This window comes from Cynocephalus volans, chromosome 6 (assembly GCF_027409185.1).
Source record: "Cynocephalus volans isolate mCynVol1 chromosome 6, mCynVol1.pri, whole genome shotgun sequence".
Classification (NCBI taxonomy): Eukaryota; Metazoa; Chordata; class Mammalia; order Dermoptera; family Cynocephalidae; genus Cynocephalus; species Cynocephalus volans.
Window position 1 is genome coordinate 111,082,873 of NC_084465.1, and position 15,305 is coordinate 111,098,177.

Here is a 15,305-nt window from a genome sequence, read left to right on the forward strand (position 1 = left end):
AGCGACTGTCAGGCATAATCGCCTAGCAGGGGCCAGCCCGTGGCTCACTCGGGAGAGTGTGGTGCTGATAACACCAAGGCCACGGGTTCGGATCCCATATAGGGATGGCCGGTTTGCTCACTGGCTGAGCGTGGTGCTGACAACACCAAGTCAAGGGTTAAAATCCCCTTACCGGTCATCTTTTAAAAAAAATAATAATAATAATAATCGCCTAGCAGAAAGAACAAAGGAGAACTGGAGGTCTCATGCCGGCCACTAAAAGCTCCAGCCTGGGAGTAACATGCATCACTTCTGCTCAAAGCTCACTGGTCAGAATTAGTCACAAGGAAAGTGCACTCCTACGATGTGCCTGGCAGAGGGAGAAACCTGAGTATTTGGTGAACAGCTCTAATTACCAATCCAGCACTTTACAAATATTGTATTCAATCTTCCTAACCACCACAGGAAGTATTACTATTATCCCTATATTAAAGACAGTGAAACACATGGTGCTGATAACACCAAGGTCAAGGGTTCAGATCCCCATACTGGCTAGCCACCAAAAAGCAAAAAAAAGACAAGGAGAATGCAGGACAGAACATGATAAGGGCCAGAAAAGGAGTAGGCTGTGGTTTAAAAGCTATTATTTAACATAGTACTTGAAGTTCTAGCCAGCACAACAAAGCAAGAGGAAGCAATAAAGGGCATTCAAATCAGAAAGGAGTAAGTCAAACTATCCCTACTTGCAGATGACATGATCCTATATGCAGAAAACCCCAAAGACTCCACCAAAAAATTACTAGAACTAATAAATGAATTCAGTATAGTGGCAGGATACAAAATCAACACAAATATCAACAGACTTCCTATACACCAACAACAAAATAGTTGAAGAAGAAATCAAGAGAGTAATCTCATTCACAATAGCTCCCAAAAAATGAAACACCTATGAGTAAATTTAACCAAGAAGGTGAAAAACCTCTACAATGAAACATTGATGAAAAAAATTGAAGAGGACACAAATAAATGGAATGATATCCCATGTTCATGGGTTAGAAAAATTAACATCAAAATGCCCATATTACCCAAAGCAATCTACACATTCAACGTAATCCCTATCAAAATACCAATGACATTCTTCATAGAAATAGAAAAAATAATCTTAAAATTTGCATAGAATCACAAAAGATCCCTTATAGCTAAAGCAATCTTGAACAAAAAGAACAAAGTTGGAGGCATCACACTTCCTGACTTCGAAATACTACAAAGCTATAGTAACCAAAACAGCATGATACTGACATAAAAATAAATAAATAAACCAATGGAACAGAACAGAGAACCCAGAAACAACCCACACACTTACAGACAACTGATTTTGACAAAGGAGCCAAGAATATGGAGTGGAGAATGGACAGTCTCTTCAATAAACAATGTTAGGAAAACCGGATATCCACGTGCAGAAGATTGAAACTAGACCTCTATCTCTCACCTTATACAAAAATCAACTCAGAATGGATTAAAGACCTAAATTTAAGATCCAAAACTATGAAACTACTAGAAGAAAAAACATAGGGGAAATGCTACATGAAAAGGGAGTGGGCAACATTTTTTTTTAATGAGACCACAAAGGCATAGGTGACTAAAGCAAAAATACACAAATGGGACTACATCAAACTAAAAAGCTTCTGCACAGCAAGGGACACTACCAACAAAGTGAACAGACAACCTATAGAATGGGAGAAAGTGTTTGCAGACTACACATCAGACAAGGGGCTAATATGCAGAATATATAAGCAACTTAAACAAGTCAACAGCAGAAAAACAAATAACTCAATTAAAAGATGGACAAAGGACCTAAAGAGACATTTCTCAAAAGAAGACGCACATGAAGAAATGTTCAGTATCATTAATCATCAAGGAAATGCAAATCAAAACCACAATGAGACATCATCTCACTCCAGTTAGAATGGCTATTACCAACAAGACAAAAAATAACAAATGCCGGTGAGGATAGGGAGAAAAAGGAACTCTCTTACACTGCTGGTGGGAGTATAAATTGGTACAGACACTGTGGAAAACAGTATGGACATTCGTCTGAGAACTAAAAACAGATGTACCTTACAACCCAACTATCCCACTACTGGGTATATACCTAAAGGAAATAAAATCAATATATCAAAAAGACACCTGCATTCCCATGTTCACTGCAGCACTATTCACAATAGCCAAAATATAGAATCAACGTAAACGTCCAACAACAGATGAATCAATAAAAAAAAAAAAAACTGTGGCATATATACACAATGGAATACTACTCAGCGATTTAAAAAAACCAAAAACAAAAAACAAATGATATCCTAACATTTGCAGCAACATGGGTGGAACTGGAAACCATCATGTTCAGTCAGTCAGGCACAAAAAGACAAATACCACATGATATCTCACTCATATGTAGAATCTTTAAAAAAAGTGGTTCTCACAGAAATGAGAATAATGGTTATAGAGGGCAGTGGGGAGGAGGAAAAGTGGTGAACTATGCTATCTACCCTAAGTGAATCATTGTGCAGTATATGCATGTGTTGAAACAATACACTGTACCCCACAAATATGTAAATGTTGAAATATTTTGAATAAAAGAATGGTTATAAAACAACTTTAAAAAGGCATTTAAATCCTGACTTTACCATTTCCTAGCATCTTGAACAAATGGCTTCCCAGCTCTATGCCTCACTTTTCATCTGAAAAATTGGAGCTGATAACAGTACTAATGGTGTAGAATTAAGATTAAATGAGATAATGTACATAATAAGAGCTGGCCAGTTAGCTCACTTGGTTAGAGCGTGGTGTTGATAAAACCAAGGTCAAGCTCTTGGATCCCTGCACCTGCTAGCCAACAATACAAATCAAATATTTAACACTGTTCACTTCATGCCTAGCATATAGTAAACATTTAACAAGGACTAGAAACTATTAATTTTATCAGGGCATTCATCTTTTTAGGAGAGAGAAGGTAAAGTATAACACATGTTCCTTTTGGAAGATTTGTGGAGGAAACATTGAAACTTGGCTCTCGGGAACATCTTTAGGGAAGAGAAAAAGGCCCTCCAAGTGGGGTAAACCATAAAGGCTGAGGTGGAGCACGTATGATGTTAAGATTAGCAAATCTGTACCTGAAAACAGTAAATTAGACTGAAAAGCCACGTGGGATTCAGAGTGTAGGTCTCCCAGGCTAGGAGCTGAAAGCAAACTTCCTAGCCTGGGGTGAAATCTCTCAGATGTTGGTAGGGACCAAGCAAGATTCAACTCTGCCTTGCCTAGAGCACTGAGTGTTCTTCTACAAGGCACTCCTACCCTGAGGAAGGCGGCCTCCTCATGAAGACATTTAGCATGAACTGGGATAAACATGTTGCTAAAATGTGAATGGAGGAGGTCCTTGGCAGTGATTCTCTGGTCTTCTGAATTACAAATTTCTTTCAACCTCTGATCAAAGAGTCTATGGAACGTCTCTCCGGAAAAATGCGTGGGTATGTTAAGTTTTGCAAGTTTTTTCAAAAAGTGTTGGATCCGGCACCTATCTGTGGATCCTAGACTGAGAACCAGGGACTAGGAGCCATTTAATAACACTCAAAAGTATTAATACTTATACTTCTAATACTAGTGTCCTGGTGGGCCTGATATAGACGCTGACACGGCTCTCCCCAGCCCTGGGTCTCTGCCTGTCAGGAGCTGCACACTGGGAGGGTAGGCTGGGTTCACTGCACAAAATACAACCTGTCTGAGCCAACTCATCCTGCCAGAGGGAACCTGAACTATCTCCAGGCCCAACCAGCCCCAGGTCACGTTAAACCTGCTTACAGGGTCTCAAAATTGTGGGCTAAGGCCATCTACTTCCTTGCTAACAAAGAACATGTGTTTAACCCAACTGCTGGTCACCCACTTTTTCCCTACCCAGATTTTTTCCTGACTCCAGACCACTTCAAAGGATACAGGATCCCAAGAAAATGGTGACAGCAAATGGAGCCATTTTCATGTCCTACTGTAGTATTTGAAGTCAGTGCCCAGAAATAAGCGGATAATCCAATCAACGAGGACTTATTGAGGTATCACTCTGCATGGGGCACCAGATAGAACAGTAAACAAACATGGCCCCTGCTGTCCTAGAGCTTCCAACCTTGGAAGATTCTTCTGGACTCTCACTTCACCTCTGTGCCTGACAAATACTTGTATTTTACATCTCATTTTTCCTTCAAGGTAGGTTTTGTACAGATGAGGAAATTGAGGCTATTAGGTGGAAGAGCAGATCTCAATTCGTCCGTTGGATCCCCCCAACCCATGTTTTTAATTACTCACAGTCTCCCAAACATCAGAGGAACCCAGACATGCCTCTCAACCCACTTCCTTCTTACAAACGGGGCCCTTACTTGCTACATCTCCAGGGCCAGTCTTTGGCATTCCTATCTATTTCCAACATCTGCCAGGAGCAGGCCCTCCTTTCAAGCAGTTACTAAGTTACTGAATGAGGGCCATGCCCCAGGCATGAGGTGGGTTCTCCTCTTACACATCAGTGACTAGCCAAGGACTGGGTAACAGGCCCAAGCACCAAGTTTTGGCCCTGAGTACAGGTCAGCACACTATTTCCTCAGTGTGCTCACCTGGAGTAAGGGTGAAAACACCCTGCCACTTCAGCTGGCATCTTTTAGTGGCATAAGACCCTCTTAAAACAATTCCTAGCAAGTGCTTGTTATAATGGTCAGTGATACAAGCATCTGGATCTAAAAAGCCAACCTACAGAATGATCATAGGCAGGCAAAATAAACACTAAAAACTAATAAAAAATACTAAAATGTTATGTGTCAAATAGCTAGTTGGCTACTTTTGGTGGAAGAGCAGGGGTGACTTTTTTCTTATCCATGTTACTTTTAGAAATATTCCTCTTTTACAAAACAGACTACCCCCCCGGGGTGGGGGGGCCTCTTCTCTGTAAGGAAGCAATCACATAGTAGTTTCCCAAACTTGGACCCCAACCCTGATTCAACCATACAGGGCCAGACACACCATCCTCTGGTGAGCCATGGGGGTCATGGTATGATATCACAAGACTGTTTTGTTCACTTCAGGGAAACAGCATTTATCAGTCAATACAACTGCTGTCCACTGCTACAGATGCTCTTGTTACACTGCTCAAAGGCTCCAAACGACTGAGTGGAAGCACCACAGTCCACTGAGGCATTTTATTTGTACATATGGATTACAATCCTAGAAAAAGAATCCCAGGATTTTCCCTCCTGTGTGTTTTCGTCTTGCTTCTTCATGGTCCATGATGCCAGCCGAGGTTGTCAGTACAATGAAACTATGGAGTGGAAAAAAAAATATTGGTGAGTTTAATAGTTCAACAAAGTCCTGCTTTCTGGTGCAGTGGTGAGTACACCTTCCTATAAGGCACAAAGGGACTAATACTGCCGACATGACATCTAGGCCGGCAGTAGCACCATGACTCCTCAAACCAAAAGACCCAATTCAGAGACCCCAGCTACACACACCCACACAGTCCTGACCTCCAGTAACACTGGGAAAAAAATTAAGCTTAATTGAAAACAAAGGCTGGGAACTCCTTTAACTTCAAAATGTCACTTCTTGCTTTCAGGTAAGGAGACATGGAGTTTAAAGCATAAACTTCAGTATAAACTGTTTCTGCATTTACTGTATGTATGGTAAGAACTAAGCTACTGTACAGAGACATTAATGTGTACAATGTCTGATGACCTCATTGCTTACTATGAGGATCAAGGTAGCACAAGTAACTGTGAGGCATTAAAATTAGTATTGTAATTACAAACAAATGATTCTCATAAAAGAATAGTACCTGTAATACAGTAACCATGAAGTGAGAGTATACTCAACTGTGTCACCAGACACATAACTGAGGGGGCTTAAGTTCTTAACCATGATAAGATATTATCTGATAAGATAATATGTCAGATCCTAAAGTGCTTTACCAGAATTAAATCAGGTGAAGAAGGGCCAGCCCGTGGCTCACTTGGGTGAGTGCGGTACTGATAACACCAAGGCCACAGGTTCAGATCCCTATACAGGGATGGCTGGTTAGCTCACTTGGGAGAGCGTGGTGCTGACAACACCAAATCAAGGGTTAAGATCCCCCTACTGGTCATCTTTTTTTAAAAAAAAAAAAAAAAATGGTGAAGAAATCAAAGTTATGATTTGCCCAAGGTCTCACAGCTTTAAAAGTAGGAAAATAAAGATTTGAACTCAGGCTCTTTACAAGGATGAAGATTTTCAAGTTGAGTTTCCCCAAAGGTGTAGTGTTCAGAAATGATTCCAGCCATACGAGTATGGGATCACATGGAACACATACAGTATGAATGATATGCAGTGAGCCAAACAACAGACATGAAAGTGGACACAATTCTGCTGTTCTCTCCGTTAGAACCTCAAGCCCCACATGGGAAATGTGGCAAACATCTGATTAAATCTTAAGTCAGGCTGGCTGGGAATAGACAATTACTAGTGTTCTTTTAAAAAAACAAAAACACCTCAGTTCAAATCAAATTGCACCACAGCAACTCTCAGCATTAACTTCTTTTAATTGAGGAAACCAACTCACCCAAACTGACGTGATGGGAGCAGATTATTCTGCCACTTTTCTAGATCTTTGAGTTGTACATCAAATCTGGGGCTGATCACTCCACACTGTAAAAGAATAAAAAAACTGTTCACCCTTTACCAACGGAAAAACTGAATAACACAAGATGTCATTCAGAACTCCTGAACAGTCATACAAACCAAACAACCCAATATTTAATGGGTACCTATTCTGTGCACAATCTTTGATATAAATGCCATTCAAAAAATATAGCAAAGTAAGACTATGCCTACCACCTAGGAGGCTAACCACTTGCCTAGGAAAAAAACCAAAGATGTAAAAGTCAATGAAAGAGGCGGACGGAATACAAGACAACACATGGCAGTGTCTCGTCACCAGTGTGCATCCCTGTAGGCTGGAAAGCTGTGTCATAACAAATGACCAGATTTAAAAGAGCTCAGAGACCAAGGCTGAAATGAATCTGTAGGGTCTCAAGTCCTTAACCCTATAAACTAAAAAATACAAAATTTAAGAATATCTAAGGAACAAGTCCCACTGGCAACGAATTAGTATCTATGAACTGCTGCTCTCCACACCAATGAGGTACCAACTATGCATTTCTGAGGGACAGTGTCCTATGACCCCAAGCAAATTTTTCAAAACTAACCTGGCAGAATGATGGAAACAAAGGACAGAGAGTTCTTTTTTTTTTTTTTTTTTTTAAAGATGACCGGGTAAGGGGACCTTAACCCTTGACTTGGTGTTGTCAGCACCATGCTCTCCCAAGTGAGCTAACCAGCCATCCCTATATGGGATCCGAACCTGGGGCCTTGGTGTTATCAGCACCACACTCTCCCAAGTGAGCCACAGGCCGGCCCGCACAGAGAGTTCTTAAAACTATCCCAGCTCTTTGCTACTGGGATATAGCAACAATTATCCTTTAAAGTGAGAGCTCTCTAAGAGCTCTCATTATATGTAAATCCTAAAACACAACAATTGTTCAAACAACATCCACTAACTTAAGACCCCTTGCTCACAAAATCTGCTCTACAAATCACCAACAGTACACTTAAAAACATATAGCAGAAAGGCTCCCACTATATGTATAAGACCGCGTAAATAACATTGAAAGTCAGTAATAACATTGAAAATCAGTACTCTCAAAGTGAAAACTCCAGAAGGCTAAGATAGCAAGAAAACAGTTGTGTGTGTACAGTTACACATGACAATTATTAAAATGATCTCAAGATGCTTAAATGTAAACTAAAGGAGTGACTATGAGATTAGAACTTACTGAAAAGACCAATTGCCCTACGCCAGGAAGCCAGATCAGGTTCTCCTTTTTCTACCATTATCCTACCAGCTATGCCTCACTTAACTAATACAGTCAAGGACAATCCCACACCGGATGGAAGGAATACAGGGATAGGAATACGGGAAAACCAGTTCTCCAAGCGAGCTACACTAAAAGACCCTCTTTCCAAAGTCTCCATTACATGCTGCACCCAGGTCTTTATTAATTCCTGCAGCAAGAACACACATTCAGCTAGAATTAAATCAGCATACCCTCTCCAACCAAGAGGAATCTTAAGAGGATGTGATCAAGGCCAGAATTCTAATGAATCTATAGTCTTTATTTTTTGCACGGCAGGCAGGTGTGGACATCTGAATCTTTGACCCAGGTGTTATAACACCACACACTAACCAACTGAGCTAACTGGCCAACCCTGAATCTAGTCTTTAAAGACTACTTTACTTCCCAACTCTATTACCACATTTTCACAGTAAGGGCAGGTCCATCTCTTGCATGAGGGCTTCAGAGGCACTGTCTTATAAAGGAGGAAACTGAAGCTCAGAGAAACTAAAAACAAACTGAAATTTGTTTCACCCAAAGTCAGTTAAGTTGCAAGGCCTGGATTTCAACTGTTATTAGGTTAGTAGCTAGGGTACCACAGAACAAGGGTGCCACAGGTAAGATCCATTTGGGAATACTCTGTTAAGTTTACTTCTCAAGCTATTACGTTCAAGCTTGAACAGTGAATGTTCAAGAGAATATGGTACACGGTACTTCTCAAACTTCAAGGGGTTTTTTGTCTTCTTTGTTTTTAAATCAACTCATTCTTCTGCAGGATAGTTTAAGAAGTGCTAAACTATATTCTGGCACCTATTACTAACTAGCTGGGAGACCTTGAGCATGACCTGAAACTGAGTTTCCTAAGACCTAAAAATGGGGATGGGAAAAACACTGACATCCCCCTTCCACTTCAAAAACACATTGTGAGGGTCAGAGTAACAAAGAAGAGTAAATCTAAATCCTACTTTGGGATTGAGTTCTAATGGCTACAACTAGAACAAAACATGACAGGCTCAAAATTACCCCTGCAAGTTCTTCAAATCTTTCACAAAGGCTTCAGATCCCGTAGTTTTTACTCAACACTAATTCTCTCTATCCACACATGAAGCAAGTTCACTATATAGGGAAGCAACTTTGTAAACTAGAAACTGTTTGACCAGGAAGTAGCCTTACCAGACCAACCCTGTAACTAACCATGCCTTAAGGCAACTCACTTTCTGGGTTTTTCCTCCATCTGTGTTATACTAGAAGAGCTCAGACTCCTCACAAATCTGAAAGCTAGAAACCTGAACAGAGAACAGAGTAACAACTCAGAAACCTTAACTAGCTTGTAGACACCTGCTCTCAAAACACATGCAATCAGTTAAACCACAAAGTCAAATGGATCAAACAGACCTACTTGGTTATGTTGCTGACAAGACAAACAGCATAAATCTCAAAGACACATGTAAAGCATACACCAGCAAAAACAGTAAGAGGATTTAGAGAACTCCATTTACTCAAAGATATAAAGATTCTGTTCAAAAAACCCAACACATCACCGAGAGGAAAAACAAGTTATTTATAATGAGAAGCTTAGAGACCTTGAGCCACCCAAGTTCAAGCCAGTAAGGTAGGTGGTGTTAACATCCAAGATCCAAATACCAGTACCACCAGTGTTAGTTTCACCCCGTCTCTCTTCAGATAGCTCATACCCCAAACTCTAGGTCAACTGACATAATTCTACAGGCAACAACCCTGGAGAACAAATAAATTTAATAAATGTGATATAAAAGAAATGAATGATTTTAACCAACTCCTAAACTCTTTTTTAAGTAACTAGTTAAATCAAGTATGGCACCATTATTTAGTATTTACAAATACTAATAATAATAAAATTTAATAATAAACATATTAACACCATGTTAGAGAATTCTTAAGGCTTTTAAATGTGGAAAACAAACAACTCTTACCTTGTTTAACCTGCCTGTGAGGTTCACAACAATTTTCCCAGCTCTGTGATCATCAATGATTTCAAATTCGCCAATGTAACCTACAGAACATAACAGACTGTATTAAATGAACACCAACCTGAGACCTAAATCTTTACGCTCCTGTAGTGTTCCTCCTTTTGCCTACTAGATTCTTCTTCCTCACATCATCTCAGTGCCTGTTTCTCCAAGCAGTTTGAGGAAAGACAGTTACACGGTACCAGAACTAATTTTTACAACCTAGTAATATATAAAATTGTGGGGCAACACCCCAAATAACCCACCATGCTATTCTAAAACTGATCTTTTCCCCTTGCCCTTTCGTAGCTTCCCACTCCAAAAGCTAGTTCATGCCAAAGACATGCAACAACCCTTCCTCTCCATCCCAAGGAGCAGTAAGAAGAGCTCAGAAATCCTTTCAATGACCTGTGTCATTTAGCTCCCTAGCAAGTCAACACTCAGAAACAAAAGCTTCCTCCTTTTTCCAACTCCTCCCCTTCTCAGTGACTTCAGCTGTTTCATCTGTACAGACTACACTCTCCTCCACAGCTCACAAGTCAATTCCATTAGTTCCCAGGTAAGACCGACACTTTTCTCCCCCATTATTAATTTCTACAGAACCCATTCCTTAAACAGTCTGACATCAACACATAAAACAAAACAACACTTACCATGCTTCATCATCACTGTTAGAAACCGGACAATGACTTTGGAGCACGGCCTAATAAGAACCTGGCGTTTGCCTCTCTTTTCGGCATTGTTGATGCTCTTGAGAGCATCAGCCAGGACATTCATGCGCACCATTATGGCTGTTCAGGGAAAACAAAACAGATTTTACTGGCATTGCCAACATCAATAGACACCCAATCCCTCCACTGCGAAAGCATCCTTTTCTTTCCACTCTCACCATAAGTTTTCTTAAGTCTGAGCAGGCTGGTTCCCCAGTATTCCCAGCACCCAGGAAAATTCTTGGTTGCTATTTACTACGGTTGTCGAAAACATGTAGTCGGGTGTCAGCCTACAGATTTTCAACCTCATTCATTCATTAACCACACTCTTCTACGATTCGTGCAGCACACTAAAGGCTGGAGATAATAAGAAGCGGGACAAAATCCATCTGACACCACAAGAACACCTCAGAATTGAAAACTGTCAGCTACCAAAAACAAAGTATCAGGTATAGTCGCACAGTTATACAGAAAGGAAGCTGAGAATCACCGGTAATGTCTTCCGAATTTCTGAAAGTCAGCAGAATCTGCACTATTAACACTGTCCTTTAATCAACTCACTTTCAGCCCTGTCCTAACATCCAAAAGTTGCTATTTAACTCTCACCTAACATGAGCACACCTATAAAAGACTTGTCTTTGTGCCATCTAACACTGTGTCCAACAGCAAGCGTAACACGGTGGCAAATAGGCACATTCATTTTACATGTCACCAGGCTGGGCTCCTTCCGAACTGCACGACACACTAGTAAAGTCCTGAACACTCCTAAGGATGGAGTACAAAGTGCCAACAGGAGAGATCCAGCCCGCTTAAGTTCAACAAAGTGTTTGAGGACAACCTCCGGAGCCCAGAAGATTCAAGTTAGTTCACAGCAAACTGTCCACCCCGGCGAGAAGCGGTTTTCCCTGTCGGGTGGCCTCAGCCACTCAAACTCCCAGAAAGGCCGCAGCAATGGGAAACTACACGGCCCACCCCAGCCACCGTCCCCGATGCTCCCGCCGCCCAGTGCCCAGGCGCTGCCTCAGCCGCAAAGGGCAGGTCCAGGCGCCGCGCACCCAGCCAGGGCTACCGCCTCCCCGAGCGGTCGACAGCTCCTGCTCCCACCAGCGCTGCGGCCTGCACCCCACGGGCCGGCGTTCCCAGGGTGCAGAGCGTGCGGAGCCCGGGCATGGCTCGCCTCTACGCCAGCCCCAGACCCCCGCAAGGCTAGGATCCCCGAATCAGGAAGGTCTCGGCGTCCTCGGAGAACACCGAAGCTGAGCCTCAGATTGCTGGATGGCGCCGATAGCAGACAGATGATGTTGGAGCTCTAAGAAAGAGACACTCACCGGCAGAGAAAGATGGCGGAAAGAGGACGGGAGGAGCGAGCGCACGGAGTTATGGGAAACGGGCGAGCCATCGCGAGACTTTTAAAGGAGCGCCAAACAAACCAACTGCCTAATGGAGGGAGTTGGACAAAGGGGCAGAGCCTCCTCAGGGATTGGCAGTTGAGAGTCGATGGAATCGACCTCCCCAGGTGCGGCCGGGGGGAGGGCATAGAGGTAAGGCATTATTAATTGGAGGTTCGACTACCTTTTAGCACTTGTGTAAAAATAAAAAAACCGACAAGGGCCTAGATATCTGATAATTTTTATTGCAATAATAGTTCGCCGTTCAGAATACATTTTGGTACTTGAGTAGTTATAGTATTTCTGGAGGGACCCACAAGAAGTTGGTCATTGCCTCTGGGGAGGGCGTCAGGAGCTGGGATGGAACTTGTTTTTCTCCGTACACGTTTTTGGTTGTTTTTTGTTGTGTTGTGTTTTGTTTTGAGACGTGTGTATATATTACTATTTCAAAGCAATCAAAAAATATTTTTTTTTAAATCGATGGTTTCTTTTTGACTGCCCCTAAACCTTAGAAATTATTTATTTGGGCTCCAGACATTTTTTTCGAGTTCTGGAATCCAGAGTTGGAAGAAAGCCACCAGTGTTTCGAAATATACACGAGATTCGGAACCACTGGCTTTTTTCCCCCCGAAAGGAAACAGATTTAATATGAAGATTCAAGATTCACATCATGATAATGATAAAATTTACTATCCCTCTCTTGATTAGATTTAGCTTTTGCATTTTCTCTATTATCTTTGCCATCTTTTCTCCTGTGTTTTTCTATTACTTTTTCCACCTATGGTTACACTGACAGATCCCCTCTCCCCGATATAGAAAGTTTACTTTTACACAGGCTAGGATGGGAACCACTGGCTTTTAAGCGATCTTCCGGGGCTGGCTGGTTAGCTCAGTTGGTCAGAGCGCTGTGTTGTAACACCAAGGTCAAGGGTTTGGATCCCCTTACCCGCCAGCTGCCCCCCCTCCCCCCCAAAAAAGAACTCCTCTGCACCCGGACAAGAACCAATTTGGACTACTCTCTTATCCTCCCGCAACCTTCCCCATATGTAAACTGGGGGTAACAATAAAAAGATAATATCTGCCCCTTAAAGTTTATTACGAGGGTCAGAAGAGATTGTGGCGGCAACCGGATTACACACTCTCTGTAGTTTGGCAGTGGAAAGAGCCTGGACTTGTGGGCAGGCTTGGGGTCCCGGGGTCTGGTCACCTGGGAGGGAGTTCTGGCCCCGCCCTTTCTGGATATGAATGTCCTGAGGCGAGTTACCTGACCTGTAAAATACCTGCAGTAGCCACCTTCACCCTTCCCTTTTCCCTCCTGTGTCTTTCCCACATAGCAGCCAGAATTACCTTTTTATTTTTATTTATTTATTTTTGGTGGCTGGCCGGTACGGGGATCTAACCCTGGATCTTGGTGTTAGACCCCCGCTCTAATCAACTGAACAAACGGGCCAGCCCCCGAGAATTACCTTTTTAAAACGTAAGTCAGATCATGCACCCTCCAAGAGCTCCCATTACCCTCAGTAAAACCCAAATTCCTTACAAAAGCTTACAAGGTCCTACCTGATGTCACCCCTGCCTCCCTGCACAGGAACACCAGACCTGACACCCCCGCTGCTTTTCTTCCAACACTGGCTTGCTTTTCTTCAAACACTCCAAGCACGCCCCACCTCAGGGCCTTTGCATTTGCCTTTCCTTCTGACTTGGGTATTCCTCCCCCAGTTAGACAGGAGGCTCAGTCACTGGCTTTCCTCAGCGCTCTGTTCAGCCACACCCACCTACCCACATAGCCTCCTTCCCATTCCCCCCAGCTCTGCTTGATTTTCCTCCATAGCATTTGCCACCTGAAATAGTGGAAGTGTATTTATTATCTGTGTCCTGGCCCTGGACCACTAAGTTCCAGGCAAGCAGGCATTTGATCAGATTTGTTCGCCACAGTACCCACAGCTTCTAGATAAGTATCTGGCACATAGAAGGCCCTCAATATATATTTGATGAATAAATGAATGGGCAAATCAGTTTTCCCACCTGTAAAATGGGGATGATACTGCCAACCACGGGACGTTGCTGTGAGGATAAAATGAGAATCTGTATAAATGAAATTAACACAAAACCTGGCAGAGTGCTCAATGTTAGTTACAGACCCAGACTTAAGATTTTTCAATGTTACTTGTGTGTACTGAGACATAAGTAACCCCTTATCATAAGTCTAGGAGCATCTGTCTCAGACTATCACACCCACCTCCACTTCTCAAATCACAGGTGAACCTTCAGGAAAGCAAAGCTCCCAATTTGAACATCTCAGGGATACAGCATTTCCTAGTTGTCATTTACATTACAAAAGGATTACTTTAATAAAAATTCTGTTGAAGAACTGGTTCCCTGTACACTTACAGCATGTTCTGCTTACTAAAAATGTGGAGTTCACCTTAACTGACAGCCTTAGCAACAGTGGGGAGTTAAGTGAAAAAAAATCACTTCCTCTCAAGAGCCTTACTGGAAATAGAAAAATAAATCCACTGTGTCTTTATACACTGCATTCATTCATCCATCCATTCATTCATTCATTCAACAAACATCTAACTAGTGCCTACCATGTGTCTGGTGTTGCACCAAGTACTGAAGAGACAAAACTATCATTTTCTGCCCCTAAGAGGTTCAGTTCCCAGTACGGGAGACAGACTCTAAACAACAATAAAGGACAATGTGCCATGTAAGATGGCAATATAAAGTGCTGTGGGAATATAAAGGTGGCCTGGGAAGCCACTAAAGCTTTCACAGAGAAGTGCCATTTGATGTGTCACGAAGTGTACTGATAACTACCAGTTCATGACTGCCACTAAGTGCTTCCTGTAGATCAACTCATTGAATCCTCACAACAAATGCTGTGAGATTTGTGCTATTTTCCCTATTTCACAAGAAAACTATGTTCAATCTTAAATTTTTGCCCTAGCTTAAAAAGTTAAAGCAAGGGCCGGCCCCATGGCTCACTTGGGTAACAACACCAAGGCCACGGTTCAGATCCCTATATATAGGGATGGCTGGTTCACTCAGTTGGGAGAGTGTGGTGCTGACAACACCAAGTCAAAGAAAGGTTAAGATCCCTTTACTGGTCATCTTTAAAAAAAAAAAAAAAAAAAAAAAAGTTAAAGCAAAAAAAATGGTTACTTGTCCATGACACTAGTTCATTACTTGGTGGAGATTTTGATCACGTCTACCTGATCCCAAAACATTAGAAGGGCATGTGTGGCAATAGGTATTCTAGGCTTCTAACAAGCCCCCTCTTAA

General features: G+C 42.1%; 1 protein-coding gene across 1 annotated transcript; it reads right to left on the reverse strand.

The window, feature by feature from the left end:
• Window positions 1–5,195: 5,195 nt before the first annotated feature.
• On the reverse strand, window positions 5,196–11,996 carry RPS15A (ribosomal protein S15a). The gene is made up of 5 exons (XM_063099297.1): window positions 11,961–11,996; window positions 10,576–10,713; window positions 9,887–9,966; window positions 6,602–6,687; window positions 5,196–5,329 (listed from the first exon to the last, which is right to left on the reverse strand). Exons 2-5 carry the CDS (start codon window positions 10,706–10,708, stop codon window positions 5,236–5,238), a joined length of 393 nt encoding a protein of 130 aa, XP_062955367.1. The 5' UTR covers window positions 10,709–10,713; window positions 11,961–11,996; the 3' UTR covers window positions 5,196–5,235.
• Between the last annotated feature and the right edge of the window lie 3,309 nt (window positions 11,997–15,305).